Genomic DNA, 17,934 nt, shown 5'->3' on the forward strand with positions numbered 1-17,934 from the left:
CCAGCTCCCACAGGCTGGTCATAAACCCACTTGCAAACAGACTAGCACAGTACAGAAATATATTGATGTTTAAGAAGTGCCTTTGGTGCTCGCTGCATTTAAAGACTTCTCTGCCTGCTTCCCACCACCAGGTTGGATGTAGGAGCAAATCAACAGCAGCATCTTTTTTCTCGTGTAATCATCAACCGCTTACCATGGTAAGGCTGCGGGCTTAAGACTATTTTATATTAAAATTCATTTCTTTGTTGAAAAACTCCCCTTTGGAAGCAAATCTACTCCTCTCCCCTTTTTGAGAAAACAGGCAAGTGTAAGTCCATGAAAAACAGTAAGAAGAGAGACACCAGCATCTAACAGATGGCACCGTTTTTATTGAACACATAGGAGCCCAAGCTAAGTCTAAGCCAGAAGCATGAATGCTCCCTTTCCTGCTCTGCTGGGATCAAGTTGAGGTCCCTAATCATTTTCAACGTTCGTTATCCATTTCGAAATACCCAACCTCCACACAGCAGAAAGGTCAGGCTTCTCCCTGGGAGCACTTCATTTCACGCACCCTATGGAAACCCCAGGTATTGGGGGTGATGAGGTTCGTCTGTGCCCACGCTTGTCAAAAACGTACCGGAAAGCTTCAGACGGCCACTGCCTAACTCTGAACGGTGCCTTCTACATCCAGAGAAACAGGCACAGAAACCACCAAGCCATAAACCTTTTTTCTTACCTTCAGACTGGCACAGGATTCTGCTGTTCAGCTCCTCTTTCTCCTGCTTCAGGAGGGCGTTTTCTTCTTCCAGGTCGGAGATACGCTGCGGAACGAGGCAAAAATTACTGCTTGCACACGGGCCAGCTTGCATCCGTATTACAAGATTAAAGTCACTTTACACCACTGCAGAAGCTCCAGGTCAGTGAGGCATGGTGTGTGCTTTGCACATCAACTATTAACACCACCAATTGCCTAGCAAAAAGTAATGAAAACTGGAACTGAATCCTGCTAAACAGTTTGTTTGTGTGTTTGGTTTTTTTTTTTTTCCTTTTTTTACTGCTTCTTTATTTAAAATGAAGGGAAACGATGCCACTTGTCACCTAACAGCAACACTGGGCTGAGGCTGACAGCAACCTATGCTGTAATTTTGTTCATCCTCACGAATTTTGATGCATTCACTAGTGTCATCTCGAGACACAAAAGCATTACCGAGTGGGACACGCTGCTGCAGTTAAGCAGATGATTCTGGTGCTGTCAGGAACGAGAACAAGCTGACACCCCATTGTAACGCCATCCCCACGCCTGCTCCATCACATCACACAGCCACAGCTACACAAAGCATAGGAATCTCGAGATGCCGGCGATAAACAACGCTGTACACACCATAATAAAAGTTTTCATTGCCCACAAGTAATAATTTTGCTGTCACCAGTAGATAAATTACATAGGCAGCCTAGCTGGCACGCATCCCTAGCGCAGACTTCAGTCTTCTACACAAGCATGCTCAGATCAAGGTATTTTATCAAACGTTTATATGTCAGATACGTCGTAATGGTGAAGGTAAAAACACAAACTATTTTGGTGTAAATCGTGCCTGAGGCAGTCATATCCATGCAAAGAAACTGGAAGATCCCACTGCCTCTTTCTCTCTGATCCATTCATTTGTTCTGTGACTACGATTTCATGCATCTCTATGTGCAGTAGGAAAGCTGGAGACTGAAAACGCAACGAGAAAGTGAAGAGAAAACATTTTAAGGTATGCAAAAATCCTGTTTTTTTAAATGGTCTGAACCGAGCCATGATTTTCATCATGATTTTTGCACCATCAACTTAACGATACCCCCTCATTCGTGTACCACTTCGAATAAATACCCTAGCAGCTGTTAGGTCAGCTTTGATGTCTTCAAGTGCAGAAGAATTCTCAAAAGAAAGAAAAAAATCGAAAACAATCATAACACAGAGGAGGAAAGGAAAACCTATGCTGCAATAGGACAGCGAAGAACTCGATTCATTTATCCCAGCAGGGAAAAGCTAAGGGATGATGGGATTATTCGACAAGTGTTCTTTAGTAGGTGCTGATAATGAACTCTCTTATCCAGACGACAAAGTTATGATGATCAGAAGACAAAACTGGACAAAAAGTTGGACTCTTTTTGACTGTGCTGGCAGAGCTGCACAGCTTTTCCCCAGAGCCCTGCTGCGACACCGGTGCCTTCTGCACTTCCTGCTCATCTTTCTGTGTTAAACCGATCATTGAAGGTGCTTCAGATCCAACGGGATCCGTAAAGAGGTGGCTGCTTTGAAGAACTCCTGTGGAAGATGTTCAGCACTAATGATGGCTTCAGCTTTTATTTAAATGCCTATGCTGGAAGCACCTGTTTGGCTCTGCTACCGCCATCCTCTCCTCACAAGATGAGGTATTTAGGACTTTCCTAATAAAATTCCTGAGCAGGTTTTAAACCACCTCTCCTCCAGGGTCTGGACCTCCAGCTCTGAGATCCAGCCTTTGAGCATCACCTTTGCAACCATTCCGGCGCAGGACCACAAACCCGCTCGCCCCCTGCCTCCCACTGCCAGCCATTTCCAGGGCACCTCTGGCACGAAAAGCATTTCTTAGAGCAAAGCAGTCGCCGCAGCGTTTCCCTGGCAGTTTCTGAGGTCTTCCCACTGCTGAAGGGAGCAATTGGAAGCTCATGTCAAAGCTGGGAGCCTGCACTCCTCAGCAGAAATGGAAACAACTGCTATGGTTTATAATTAAACCATTTGTTGACGTGGCAAACTACATAGTATTCACTCAGCCATAGGCACTTCTGCAAGAAGGGCAAGCTTTTGCTTTGTTTTTGTGCTTTTTGAAAGCATCTCCTCAGTTGTTAAAACAGCCTTTCTCCCCAGTGCTGGAGGGGGATTTGCTATCGAGAACAAAGAGAAGCCGGTTTTCCCCAGCTGCATCACCTTCAAAATAAAACATCCTTTCAGGCTCTAAAAGCCTGGGCTGCAGCCAGCCAACAAACCGAGCCCCGGGACAAAAAAGGATCCTTTTGCTTGGTGTCGGAGAGGAGAAAATCACTGAGTCCACACCTCCCAACGTGGGGGCAATGCACAAGCACACGTGCGAAAAGAGCCCTCGAAGGGAAGTGGTCCCTAATCCAAGATCTTTTTCCCCACCTCAAAGCAACTCACCTTGAGGTTGTCACGAGAAAAGCCGTGCTGTGGAATAACAATTGCAGAAGGATCGTTCATTTAACTCGAGCAGTCACAAATATTTGCAGCAGGAAACTAAAGCCACACCTCAGGTGACAAGCATGGCTGTGAAGGTTTTTCAGAATGAACCTGGCCAGCGAAGTAATTCAGGGTAAAATGTGCATTTGGGCTTTTTGCTTGAAAAAAAAACAAACCTTCCACGCTGAATTCTCTTTCTCCCAGTTGAAGGATTTCTCTCCTGTTTGAAGGATAGGAAACTAAGTCTCTCCCCTTCAGATCTGCAAAGCTTTCACCTGCGTGACCACCTGCAAGAGACCTGCACAAGACAGGACATGACAAACACACGCACCTTTCTGAGTAGATCTTTCTCCTTCACGTAGCTGTCTTCCACCACCTTCCTCTCGCCGTGGGCTTTTTCCAGCTCCAGCCGGAGGTGCTCCATCTCTTCCCGCAAGCTGACGAGCTGGTTGCCATCACCCTGCTGGCTCTGCTGATACTGCTCCAGCTCCTTCTTCAGCTTCTCCACCTCGGAGGAGTGGGCAGACGTGAGCGTAGAGAGCTGCTCGTTCAGAAGTTTGTATTCCTTGTTCTGCGGCCGGCGTCCCAAAAAGAAGAAAGCAATACCATCAGCAAGATCCAGCCAAAAAATACAATCTGTCTTTTAAAGTTTTCTTTTTGAAAGGTTTCAATAGTTTTGAAGGACCGGGCTCGTGCCACTGTATGGAAGGCTCGGGCCACGTGGAGGCTTAGGAAAAGTGGAGGGGAAGAAGTCAGAAGACAAAATAGTTAAAAATTACACATTTTTGGCATTTTTTTTCCTTTTCCTTACAAAAAATAAATTAATACAACTCAATAGACTACAGAATTCCTGGCATACAATTTTTAACTGGCCAGGACAAGCAGCAAAGACACAGATCTTAAGCTACCTCTTCTTCCTCTTTCCAAATATTCACTGGAGTCAAGTAAGAACAAAAACTCAAGTGCAAAAAGTACTCTGCAACAGAGCCAAAGGCTCCCGTTAGTCCCAGCACAACAGAGTTTTCAAAGAACCGTGCAGCCTGGTTAAGAAAAGCAAACATGAAAGTAGAGAGTTTTATCTTCCAGGTCTACACAGGTTCTTCTGATCATCCGTATGTGCTTCAGTCCCCGTCCCACCCCTTGAGCAAAGGTGATGGAGCAAAAGCCCCTTGGCCCCTGGGATATATCCCAATATACCCCCTTCCTGCTGGGATATTCTCTAGGAAAACAGATTTAATCCTTCCTCGTGTGTGCAATAGTCCCCCACATGATTTAGAAACTGAATTAAGCAGGCCCAGCGTATGAGCAGTGGCTGATATAGGATAATAGGTTTTAGTATTTTCGGAGAAAGATCTTTTCTGCTTCAGGGGCACACCGAGCACGGTGTATCTCTATCCATGCATGAGCTAAAGAGGCAGAAATAGAAACGTTTTCTTCCACGGCTAGTCAGATAAGGGTACAACTGCAGCTCTGCAGGTTACCTGCAATGTATTTTCGTAAAAGTTAATGGGTATTTGAAAAGGTCGTGTTTATAGATTAGCAAAGACTGAAATAGGGGTAACTTCAGGGAAAATATGCTACCACAAACTCGCTGCTGCCAGGAAACAAAATCCAACGCGCTGAAATTAAATTCTACTGCAGCGATGCTCATTAGCACCTCCAAAGCATCGCAGGGAAACCTGTCAGCCCTGAAACGAGGGTTAAAATTAGCTCACTGGACAGGCCGTCAGGAGTAATAATACTGAGCTGTAATGCTTTCCTGCAGAAGCTACACAGAAAGCATCGAAGTACCTCCTTCAAAACCGTCTGCAGAGATTGAGGGAGACGGCGACGAGCCCCAGCCCGTTATTTCTGCCTCCTTAAAATCCCCCCGTGTCTCCTTCCCTTTCTGCTGCTTTCACAGCCCTCCCCGGGAAAGCCAACCTTAACCAAAGATTAAGTCGTAATTAATTCCACCTTTAAACGAAGCACAGTCGTATCAAAGAGATTTCTGGTACGCAGGTGTACAGAAAACCCTATGCCCAAGTTTTTCCTCTTCTTAGCTACAGTTCTGCAAAAGCCTAAGCAAGCGAGCAGGCATTTTAAACTTAAACACCGCAGTTTAAATGTCAGACTACTGCGGTGCACACGTTGTGGCCAATTAATACAAGCAAGGAAAGCGGCCAGCAGCAATGCGAATCCCCAAGTGGCTTGACTCTGCAGTATCCCAGCCAACGCACAGTCATTTTTCATCTTCTTCATCGCAGGACCTCTCCTTCATACGGGGATGGGAGAGATTTAAGGCTGCAAGGAAACTGAGCGTGATGTGTGTGGGTTCCTGACACATCCTAATTGTCCAGCGTGTTTCCAAGCTGCTGGCTTGGAGTTTCAAGCAACAGTTTTCCAGGTTTCCTGATTTTATCTTCCTTCTGGGCAGCTCGCACAACCCTTATCACACAACTTGTGCAGCTTACTGAGCGTGCTCATCAGACGTGAAATGGAGACCCAAGAGCCAAGTGCCATCCATGGTGGCACCCCACCCCTACAAATATCTGGCCAGCAGCAGGAGAAGGCTGCTACCGGCACGTTGTCCTCCCCAGACCTTGCGGGAAGACAAAATCCATCCCAGAAACGGACAACGGAGGCGCAAAGAGGAAGCAGGCCGGCACCTGCCCCAGCGCGGCTCGGGACGTACCTGCTCGTCAATCTTCCTCTGAAGCTGGACCACTTTGTTCTCCATGCCAATGTTGAGCTTCTTCAGGTGCTGCGCCGAGCGGGCCTCGATCTTCAGCGCCTTCAGCTGCTGCCTGGCCTTCCTGCGCCGGTAGTAGCACTGCAGGACGATGGTGGCACCTCTGATCCGTCGGAAGCGGGTGCGGGCCAGCCAGCCGCGGGCGTACTTCTGGAGGATGGTGGCTTTGTGCTCCGCGAGGACCTTGAAAACACAGGCAACGAGAAATCAGGGGAGAAAAGGCACCCGCAAGGTCGCAGCGGTCCTTGTCTGGCTGCGGCGTGGCACCCCCAGCACTTCCCAAATTCCTTCAAAAGGATTTTCCCTCCAAGTAGGAGCATCCCGGTAGGTGCTGAAGGTGATGGCTGGAGACAGTGGCTTTTATTTTGCATTCTCCTTTATATCAGGAAGGAATACTTCAATTCCCTGTCCTACAGGATTTCCACAGACACCGAGTCCTCTCTTAGAAGCCACCCTGCTTGAATGAGTCAAGACCCACTTGGCCTTGAAACAAGAGGGTATATAGGATCCTGGTTGGTGACTAGGGGACATCTGTGCTCACATACTTCATGGACCACCTAGAAATAGTGCACAGATCCACAGGACCCATAGCTAGCAAATTACCTAGCCATTACTAGGCACCAACGTAGCAATAAGCATACCGTACCTTCATCATCAGCTATAACTCACACCAGAACAGGTTGTGATATTTTATGAGTTCCATCTCTGCATTAAAATAATTTCTGCTGCAGATAAATGCTGCCCTGGTGGTTTTCTCATCACGCGGATAACCTTCAAGCAAAACCCCGGGGACCTTTCATTTCGGTCTGCAGCCAGCGTTCTTGCATGATTTGATTTCTAGAAACTTGCACCGGGTTTTGTGAGATTTCTGGCACTTGTGCATTGTATTTCTCTGCAAAATTTTACAGCAGCTTTTTCAGTAGGTGGCTGTTCAACTCTCCTCCCTCAAACGGAAGGCTAATATTTTAGAGAGACAACAGCACGTTAATAACTTTCTCCTGTTGATTTATGCTGCAGTATTACGAGGAAAGAAATATCAGGAGAATTTCGAGATTATGAGACACCTTGCTGTTATTAGTTTGGGATAAGCTGCATCATAAAAGGTACCACATCAGCTTCTTCTTACACATCTTTTGTTTCACCTTAAGGCTTTGTCTGCGTTAGAAAATTTTAAATTAGAATAAAGGGATTGTGCGAGTTTAGGATGCAGCAGGAGTTGCTCTGAAATGAGATTTTATGTCTCCAAACTTGGCGCTCTTACAGATGGAGCTACCCGGGGGTGGCCCAAAAGGCAGAAAACACCCAAGTGCATTTACCTGGGGACCTCCGCCAGCCTGACAGCAAAGATTTTGTAGGCACTGGGCTTGTCCTGACTCCAGGGAGCAACACCTGCAGCTCTGCATCTGCTGCCAGGCACCCACCTGAACCAGCACCTCTATCCAGGTGCTCCGGAGGTGAAGGATGCTCAGGTTTGAGACGCCTGACCATCAGCCAGCTTCTACACCATGTTAAAATTTGGGTTGTCTTGAATCCCAGATAATTTTTTAAGAGCTGGAACAGCTGCCTCCCCTGCAGAGGCTTCTGATTTGAAAAAGAGATGCTGAAAAAGCAACGGCAGCACAAATTTCCGATCGCCAGCACCCCAACTGCTCTGTTTTGGAGGACATCCCTGATGTGGGTCACCAGGTGTCCAGGTAACCCCATCATCTCCAGGAGCAGGCTCTCCCCTCCTGGCCTCTGATTTCAAGCATCCCCGTGACCACCCAAAGAGGCATAACAAGACTCGGTGACTACCAACGTAAAGCTGGATCTGAAGAGTGGGCAGAGGATTTCCCAAAGCTGTTCTCAGTTTCTGCACAGTGACGGTCTGTCACGGTAACACTGACTGTCATCAAACCTCTACAGCTGTGCTTCCAGCTCCTGGCTAAATGAAGGAAGCTAATGAAGAGAAACAATTAAAGAGATTTCTGTCGATAAATGACTTGTCACCTTCAATGACAGACCCCACCAGTCTTCCTGCCGTACTGGAAAAGGCACCTGCAGCATGGCTCCGACACAACTTCTGCTTGACAGGGAAGTTTTTGCCGAGCACGGGTTGGATCAAATGACATTTCCAGATTTCCACAATGCCTTCTGGCATTTGTGTGACTAACTTCATTTAGCTTCTCCTTGGAGGTGCCGCTGCCAAAATCATTTTTTGCTTGCGCAGCTTTAAATGGCAGTGCTTGCCATCAATGTGTGCGCTCCAGAAACACCTGAGGCGGTCGGCTTATTAAAACATCAAAACGTCCCCTGTAAATGAATCGCTGTGCTATGCCGTGGAGGCAAATACAAAGGATTTTCCTACTCGTTTCTAATGCAAAGCCAGTCTGCGGAGTCCTACCTGGCGATAAATCCTCCTGACAAACATGCCCCGAGCGAAAGCCTGGATGGTGATGGTCGCCTTGCGGACCCTCTGGAAAGCTCGGTGGATGCGCAGCATTCGGTATTGCTTCTGCAAGGTGATAGCAGCTCTCGTCCTCCTCAGGTGCTCCGCAAGTCTGCAAAGCACGGGGAAAAGGTTAGCAATAAGACTAAAACTCCCTATATTGTTGTCACAAAAGTATTAAACCTTATGGTGAGAAAGACCTTTTGTCCCAAAGCAGCTTGGAGAGAGACCATCCCAGCAGTAAGGCGAAGAAAAGAGAAGCTGATAGCATGTCTCCGTTAGGATAACGGGAACTCGTATGCAATCAGACAACGTTCATGGCTCCTGGGAGCACTCAAACCAGAAATCACACACCTCGTTATTCCTCAACAGCATTAGAAACAAACATTTTCCAGCTTTTCCCTTAGGTTTGAACTCTCTGCATGAAATACTCAAGCCAATCGACGCCCAGGTTGCCTCCACCACTTCCGGAACCATAAAACACGAGTGTTGCGCTGGGTATCTACCAGCTCCAGGAAAACTGCAGCAAATTGATCTGACATTTAAACCGGTGTGCACTGGTTTGGCAACATTCATGAGCAGAACCCCAAGCAATTCATACAGAGTAAATAATGAGGGATGTGGTCAGCTCCGCGATGTGCTGCTCCCATTCTCCGACTGAATTCGTGTTCAATTCGCTGTTACACAGGTTAATAAACGCCCATAAAACCTCCATTTAATCTGATAATTAGCTTGTTTTGCTGAATTTATGATTCATTTATTGCTCTCAGCATGAAGGATTTTATAGGTATTTGAGCCACTTTTGCATTTTGTGAAATGCCTTGCAAAACTAAAAGAGCCGTATCAGATCGGCCATATATCCTTCTTCGAGATGGTTTCTCATTAGGACCCACTGAACCAGAGCTTGCTGATGTGGAGGAGGAATGGTCTGCTTCCAAGCAGAGGAGAAAGAAGTTATCCCAATGGCATTCTTCTCTATGAAACAGATTGATTAGCCATGTTGGAGAAACAACGCAGCAGAAAAAGTCCAGGAAAATATTAGTGGGGAACAGCAGGCTGCATCCAAAGTCATGAATGCTAAAAGAACCAATTCTGGACTTATTTCCTCTGTACACCTGCAGATGGTTCAAACCATGAGTGGGGGCTCTTGTTGGCACTCTTGCCACCCCACATTCGAAGGGATTTCGCACCCTTCTCACCGGGAGGCACCTCACCAGGGATTCCTCCCTCCCTTGCCAAGAGGGATGGCTGGCTGATGCCAAGGCAAATATGGAGTTCAAGTCTGTAACACCCCATATGTGCATGTAGAGCCCACCAGAGAGGCTACAGTTCCTCACCAACTCCCCTTTTTGTCAACCTTTCTCTTACTGCTCAGGACTCAATTTGCTTTAACTTCAAGTGAGCTGTCAGATGCACAAGAGGGTCCTGCAGCCACGAGCCTGGAGAAGCACACGGACTTTTAGGGACAAGAAACATCTCTGCTCAGCTCTAAATAAAGGTCACCAAACTGCCCAGCTTTGCTCGTTTGAGACCTTCTCATCCCCGGATTCTCCAATCCCTTTTCACAAGCACAAATAATAGAACAAATTTAAATGGCATCTCTGATGTTCTTCCAAAATACAGAGTGACTTATAGGAAACCCTTGGAAGGAACACGTAAGTTCTTCTGTTAACTGATTTCTCTAAACAGAAAACAGTCAAGAATGGAAATGAAGCTCCAAGGACCCAAATTTGAGCACATGGGAGGTGTCCCTGCCCACTGCAGGAACAGGAATTAGATGACCTTTAAGGTCCCTTCCAACCCAACCCATTCCCTGAATCGAATCTCCTTGTTCCTATCTGCAAAGTGCTGGTCTGGATGTGGGAGAAGAGCAGTGCTTGATGTGAACGAGGGGCACGGATGCACAGTGACCCATGTGTTGGGATGCTATCAAAGGGCTTTACCGCCTCCTCACACGCACCCCACATTCACAATCAGCCATACTCTCCAACGCAGCGTTATTTACAGAAACCCAGCGAGCTGCCAGCACTAGGACGCCTGGGATTCCTGCACGCAGGGAGTTAAACTTTCAGCTCTATCATTCCGTACTGTAAATAGCCCCATTGCCAGTGATTTGGAGTGATTTTTCTCATTACGAAGAATACAGTAAATCAATTCTGAGAACTCCCCTTGGATACCAAGGAGGCACAAACCCCGTCCCTGCAGAAGACGAGCGCATACCAATTAGCGAAGTGCTCGCTACCCGGTCCAAACGCCGTTTGCCAGCGGTAGTTCCAGAAAAATATTAGTTCTGTGAAGCACTCGCACCTAAATATCTCAGAGTGCTTTAGTCATCCAATTATAACCTAGCTGCCTACGCTATTAACCTGGCCCAGCACCCAGAAATCAAATTAATACAGTTGGAGGCAGGGAACTTTGATCACTGGCCTCTAATAAGGCTGGAGAGGGAGGCCAGGAGCGTGAATTCGGCACGGCAGCTTTCACCACAGTGGTACCTCCGTGCACAAAACGCTTCTTACTACAAGGGCTGAAAGGAAGCCCCCCACGCAGAGCATTTGCGTGTTTCTCATCCAAAACCTCCAATTTTCAAGGGCTGCAAGACAGAACGTACTGAGAACACGAGTGCCCAGAAATGTTTTAAGATGACCTCCCAGCCAGCCCTTCCCTGGAGGGCTTCCTCGGACCCACCTCCGCGCCAGGTGCCCACGCGTGTAGCGCTGGATCACTATTGCAGCCCGTCTCAGCCTTTGGTACTTGATCCTCTGCAGCCAGCCCCGCACCGTCTTCTGAATCATGATGGTGGCAGCTCTGAACTTATCCGCTCGCAGTTTCTCCAGATATGCCACCTGGCCTGCACGGAAAAAGATCTTGGTACGTCCAAACTGGAACTTGTCTGGATCCTTTTCAAAAGCATAAAGGAAACTAAATTTAATTAAGGCAAACATTATTCTTGTTTTTTCTTCTTTTTTAGTCTATCTTGCTCATTAGATACAGATTACAAAATTTTGAGTCAAATTTATCAGCTAACGTCTCTTCTAAGTTGGGTAACAAACATAATATTAGACTCCAAATGACTTCAACTTCCACAAACCCACTGGGGAATGAAACAGTAGGATTCAGTCTTGAGTTCCACAAATTTTGAATGCATTTATTTACACAGCAAGGCAAGTCCAGGAGACTTCAAGAAAAGGTTTATTTTACAGAAAAGATTAGGCCTTAAATCTGCAAAATTCTGCACACACTGCAAATGACTCCACAGCTGAGAAGCCAAACACCCGGTGCGTAAGGCGAACAACCTCTGCAGAGAGGAACCCAAGTGAGTAAATTCCTCAAAATCCTATGAGGAGAGCAGGGGTGAAAAATTACAACCTGCCAAAGATTCTGCGCACATTTTGGGCTCCTCAGCAGTCTGCACATTTGCAATTTAAAATAATGCACATGAGTCTGAGTAGTAAGGTGCTGGGGAGACGTGACGGAAACTTATTTGCTTAGATATGTAAAGTGAAAAGGTTCCAATTCATAATTATTTTCTTTTTTCAACATATAAGTGGTTATTAGGAGTCTCCCATACATCAAGACAAAGAAGTTATTGCGTGGCTAGCCACGTACGGGAGGAGAGGTTGGGGGATGAGATTTCTGGAGATGGCCAGTTGTTCATGTACAGTCATGGCAGACTCTGGACTCCACTAGCCCAGAAATACCAAAGCCACGAGCTTCTGTGCTGTAAAAATTGCTGCTAAAGACTCGGTCCCAGCTCACCTTAATGAGGTCTTCCAGCAGGGTCTGACAGATCTGCTTCTTGTCATTCTTTGAGAGGTCTCTCTTCTTCATAAGAACACGATACCTATTGAAAAAGTCGTGATAGGTCCACCTGAAAGCAAAAGATAGACAGGATCAGTCTGTGTGACAGGCATTGTTTCCTAAAAAATAAAGTGTTTGGAGTTGAAACTCATATACAACCCCAAGGAATTAGCACTGGAAAAAGAAAAGAGGCTCCCTGCAAACATCTGAAACAACCCTCTGCCACAGTCAAAATTACGAGCTTTTCCCTCACTTTGTCCCAACATCAGATCAGTTTAAACGTGGTTAAAACGCGCCCTGGGTACTGAGGGATCTGTCCCCATCACCCCAAAACCTGACCCCAGTGTTGGCTCTCCCCTAGCACCCTTATCGGCGCCCTTCCAGCCTGGAGCAGGAACGCCACGTTAAAACAAACGTGAAATCTTTGGACTCTGAAGACACAAAGCAGATACTTTGAAGATGCTTCGCTGTCACCGGCGGTAAAGTCTCCAAGCACCCAACGCTAATCGAAGGAATTAGAGCACTGTACCTTACTGCGAGGAGCTATCATCTCCTGCCATCACCGTTAGATTTAGAGCCTGCAGACTGGATCCCGAAATTGGCTCAGCGTCTGCCAAGTTTCAGCCTCCTCCAAATGAACGCAGTGAGTTATGGACCCCTCAAAACCCGAGTTTTTAATTAAAACGCTAGGTGTTTCCAGCCCTGCCAAGTACAGCCATGGTTGTTTCAAAAAAAAAAAAATAATATGCAAATGAACGTTGAAAGAAGATGGGAGAGAACTGCAGAGATCTTGATTTGTGCCCTCACTCAACGAAACCACTCGTGTGCCTGAACCTCACCCTCATGGCCACGAAGAGCAGTACCAAAATGAGAAGAATACACAGAAACATCTCCTCCTCAGCCCAGCAGCCCTGTCTATGCATTTGTTTGGGGGTTATTACACCTAATTTACTTTTTTTTTTTCCCATTTCACCAAAATAAAATATTCTAGGGATTGAGAGAAGGGGGAATACAACACATATTTCAAAACACGTGACCAGTAGTTAGCTTCACATCTGTCCAGAAAATTTAGCAGGGAAGGAAAGCCAGACTGATAAAAACAATGAATTTCCTGCACGGAGACACTGCAAAAAAAAAAAAAGCCATTTGCGAAGAACATGGGAACAGCAAGAAACTAGAGTCCTTCGTATCGTACCTAAAGCACAAGGTAAGAGACAGGAGTAAGAGGGGAGTTGTGACGAGTGTCAGAAAAAGGAGGATTTCCCAGGCTCAGAGTGCTCTGGGGAGCTCTGGCATAGCCACATTTGGAGGTTTCACCCTATTCTGCATGGGCCAGCCCCCAAATGAGGGCAAGTACTGGGTACAGAGAACCGTAACCCACAAATAAGACTTCTGGTGAGGTGAAACACAACTGAAGACAAAGTCTATAGGTTTGTGTTATGTAGGGTTTAAGCTTAAATTTGTTTTTTCTTTGCTTTCTGAAAGTCTTTCTTTTATAATGACGTTTCCCATCTCATACCTGCACCTTAATCCTTTTGCTTCACGCAAATACCATAAATGTGGCGCTGGAGATGTCCCGCAGGTGAGACAGCTCTGTGGCAGAAGAGGGGATGGATTATTCCCAATAACCTGCCAGGGTCCGTTTAGGGGCTGCTGTAAATAATATTAATTATTGCTGCTATTTGAAGGAAGATTTGGAGGAAGAAGTCGTCTGGTGGGTGCCACCCGGGCTCCTCCAGCAAAGAGCAGATGGAGAAGAGGCCACACACGTAGCTGAGGGCATGGGTCCAAGCCGGGCAGAAAGCAGCAAAATCCATCATCTTCCCCTACTGAGACCGAGATCCCACAGCTGCTTTCAACCCAAACTCAGATAACCTGCAGAAATCCCTTAAAGCCAGTTCATATCTCGCTGTAGAGAGGATCTGTCTTCAGAGCTTGTCACTCTCACTTCACGTGGTGGTAAAAACCGATTTTCCACTCCTTTCCATCCAAGTCCATCTGTAGCATAGGTACCATGCCTCACTTTTTAAGATTGGCTGGTAGCATCCTGCGGTGCTCCACCTCACCCCAGCCACACGTCCCAGGGGTTTGCTGCCACACGTCGTGCCTCCGTGGTGTAACACTGCTTCTCTCTTGCTGCAGCGAGGCTGCTCCTGCCGTCCCAGCCGATTTAACAGGAGACGACAGTCCTGAGTCCACATCATTTTTATTATTGTCCACCGAATAGCAAGGGAAAAGCCATCGTGCTGGGCTCAGGCGGTCCATCAGGAGCTGCACCACGGTATCTGCAGTCCCAGTTAACAAGCAGAGAAAATCTGCAGAGGTTCACAGGTGCTGGTTCAGGGTCTCCCCATGGAAAGGAACAATTAAAGCACTTGGGTTCAATGCAACATGGCTGGTTAAACCACTTCTGCTTCAAAGCGGCATAAAATTACCTTACAACTACGTGCTTCAAGAAAAACGAACATGATCCCCCAATCCTACAAGCGAGGTTCCTCTTGTGCAGAAATATTGAAACTTGCTGCTTTGGCTGACGAGGACTTTTTCCATGGTCTTCTGCACATATTTTTACATGTTGATTGTTTTTTTCCCTCCTCTTCTTTAAAGGTTCACCATATACCTATGATATACATCATAGGTGGATGATGAACCTCATGACGCATGGTATATCATACATGGTATATCTATGATATACACCTTCATTAGGAAAAAAAAGGAAAAAAAAGGGAAACGTTTTCCTCCTGCTAGACCACAAAGTGCTTACCAGCACCAGACAAATGATGTGCCCTGCTACCCCACGGTTTAACAGGTCAGGGAGATTATAGGAAGATATCTCAGTTCAATTTATTATCAGGTTAAATTTAAACCACCCCTTGGGTTTCCAGGATGCTGCCCCACACCTAGCACACCTCACTGCTAGGAGCTGGACATCACTAAGGCACTAAATACATATAATTCCTTAAAACTATGAAGTTACAGGAGGTGAGGGTGAAGAGCTGTACCCAGGAGGAATTTTGTGCCTGCATAACTGAGAAAGCGAGAGAAGGAGGCACAAAGGACTCAACAGGCACTACACAAATCTTCCCAAGGAGATGATCTTGGAGCTAAGATTAAGCACAACCAGCCTCAAATATCAGAATTTTGCTTTGATGTTAGCACGGCTCACTAAAGGAAGAGGCATTAAAAGGAATGGAAGGACACAGGAAAATAACTTAAGCCTGCAAAAAAAAAAAAACCTCTTTGGGGCTCAAGCAGCAAGTAGGCTGTTTGGCTTAGCCAGGAGCTGGAGCCTTGGTCAACAAGCCCAGCAACGTTTTGGAATTAAACAGATGAAATAAGCCAGAATGCAAGCCCCAAATTAATTCCTGTATCCATGGCTTGAAGAATGAGACTTGGAAGCTTTACGGTGAATTTCAAGGGGGTGCAAAGTGAATGGGCTGTTCCTGGGAGCAGAGGTGCTGAAGGGGTCAATACTGGAAGCAGCACAGGAGGCAGCCGATATCTAACTTTCTGTAGGAACTGCAGACTGTTCGGGGGCACGTGGGTGGAATATTTGAGTCAAGACTGGACACGAAATTATTTTGGAAACTGATGCAGGGACAAAATTTCTCTTGCCTTGTTTACTGCAGCAGAAAAGATTTGCCTTTCAATTAGCTCTAAAGCATGCAGGCTGGCATTGTTTGAAATTATCTGGAAAATGTTCAAAGAGCAGAACAAGGAAGAAAAACACTATAGATATTACCTTTGTTGGGAGTGGGGGGAGTGGGCAAACAGAACTGCTGGGAGCCAAAGTCATTTATGGGATTTGTTTCCCTGAAAAGACTGTAAAGTGGCTAAAGGCACATTATTTAAAAAAAAATGATCTTGTGTACAAGGACGCCCATGAAACATTCCAATTATGGATGTTTAATGTTTGGTTTGCAGAGTTTAGCAGCCGTGATTTCCTACCAAGCTCTTACAAAGACACAGCATCTGACAGGCAGCTCCAGCGACCAAAGGAAGCAGCCAAGCACCAGGAATCCTTGAGCAATAAATATCCTACATAACGAGTCCGATAACGGCATCTCCGAGAGGCTGCAATGATAACGTTATTCAAAGCGACTGCTCTTTTTGTAGCACTGACCAGAAACCAGAGGAACCAGCAGGAAGATTTGGAGTTCTGCTAATATCCAAGTGAAAAACATGTTTAAAGGAGTATTTTGCTATTAACGGAGATCTGCACCAATTCATTTTCTATAAACTAATCTTTATGTAGCTAGTTTCTACAAAAAAAAGACAAATGGCTTATACTAGAGACATCTTCCATGCTTTGCCCCTGGAAGATGATGATGGATAGACTATCTACGCATCTAAGACAGTCCATTCATCAGCGTTGTATCTCTACATGCTAACAAATGCGTTTCTTAACTGCTGTGTAACATTTCAAGCCAAATAATACATTTTCAATTTACTTGAGATAGCTGCCGAATGCAGCGCACCGTGGAAATGAGAAAAGAAAGCCAGGCGTGCCCAAAGTGGAGAGCACGAGGCTCCGCTTTTCAGTGGAAGTCTGTCACATCTCATGTGGGTTGAAGAACGCTAAAAACTGTATTAAAATATTTTTTGGTTTTGTTTTTCTCAAAGGGACCGGGTAAAAGATGACTGAAGCCTCAAAACATTCAGTCCTTCAACCCATAAATAACAGTGATGGAGAAGTGTGAAGTAATTGCAGAAGGTGGCTTTGTCCAGAGATCTCCAACCCAAAGCCACATCGATCTCAGAAGTCACTCCTGTCACTTGGATGTAAATACTACACGACAAAAAATTAACATTTTCTCCCGTTTCTCTAATAAAACTTCATTAAAAAAAAAACTCTCTTGCTCTGAAAGTAAATTACTGACACTTAAGTGAAAGAAAATCTCACAAAGATTTCAAGTTTGGCAGGATTATTATAAGATTTCTAAATTTATAGCCTTCACAGACCAACTTTTCAATGTACAAACTCCTGGCTCTGGCTTTTCAAGGCTGGAATTTGATGAGCAAACAATTACTAGAACCCAAAGTGAGTATCTTATTTAGTGTAGAGATGTTTCCATGTACGATTATGTTGCAGAAACACTGAAACAAAGAAAAATCTTTCCTTGAGGCAACCCAAACACTGATCTTGAGAAGGTCACTCCGAAAGGCTGAAATAGCTATTTGCACCTTTTTTTTTTTTTTTTTTTCCCCTGGAGAAAGAACAACAACTGACAAGTTGCAGTGATGGAAGAGTTTTGTACTCTTAGTGTCCTGGGAAAAAAAACACCCCATGGCCAAAATCATACAAGCGGACTCAAAAGCACGCAAGCAGCTCACACTGAAGGTCCCTTTTGAATTTTTCTTCACACTGGTCAAGTATTTGTCGTAAATAGACCTTGGCTGGTCTCCAGGTGCTGCTGTTTTCTCCTTTCCCCCTCTCCAATTACTAACCACACGTGGATTTTAGCGCTATAGGGTCTGAGCTACACGGAGTTTCGTGGCAGAGATGGAGAAATGCTATTAGTCGTCGGGAAAATTAAACCTAAAGACATAAAACTGCCTTCGTGGCCTCTTCTAAAATAAGCCACAGCAGTCTTGGGGCTTTCACCACAAGAGGACAGACAGCCAGATTTGGCCCCACAGCTACTTTAACAAAGGAGGGAATAAAAAAACAACAGCGGTTCAGGGATCACATAATTTAGGATCGCATAAATTAACAGCAACTTCCACTAACACCTTGAGGATTTCAGGGCTCAAGAGATGATCCTCAAGAGATGATGC

The 17,934-nt window shown here is 45.8% G+C and overlaps 1 protein-coding gene across 8 annotated transcripts in view; it reads right to left on the reverse strand.

The window, feature by feature from the left end:
* MYO5B (myosin VB) overlaps positions 1-17,934 on the reverse strand; it is a 106,223-nt gene that overhangs the window by 27,088 nt on the left and 61,201 nt on the right. For all 8 annotated transcript variants that reach the window (XM_066989135.1, XM_066989141.1, XM_066989138.1 and 5 more), the window contains 6 exons: positions 12,115-12,226; positions 11,044-11,255; positions 8,311-8,467; positions 5,871-6,110; positions 3,528-3,767; positions 716-800 (listed from right to left, as the gene is read on the reverse strand). In XM_066989135.1, coding sequence (XP_066845236.1) covers positions 716-800; positions 3,528-3,767; positions 5,871-6,110; positions 8,311-8,467; positions 11,044-11,255; positions 12,115-12,226 — 1,046 coding nt within the window. The remainder of the gene's footprint in view (positions 1-715; positions 801-3,527; positions 3,768-5,870; positions 6,111-8,310; positions 8,468-11,043; positions 11,256-12,114; positions 12,227-17,934) is intronic.

The sequence above is a fragment of the Anser cygnoides genome, chromosome Z, assembly GCF_040182565.1.
Source record: "Anser cygnoides isolate HZ-2024a breed goose chromosome Z, Taihu_goose_T2T_genome, whole genome shotgun sequence".
NCBI lineage: Eukaryota > Metazoa > Chordata > Aves > Anseriformes > Anatidae > Anser > Anser cygnoides.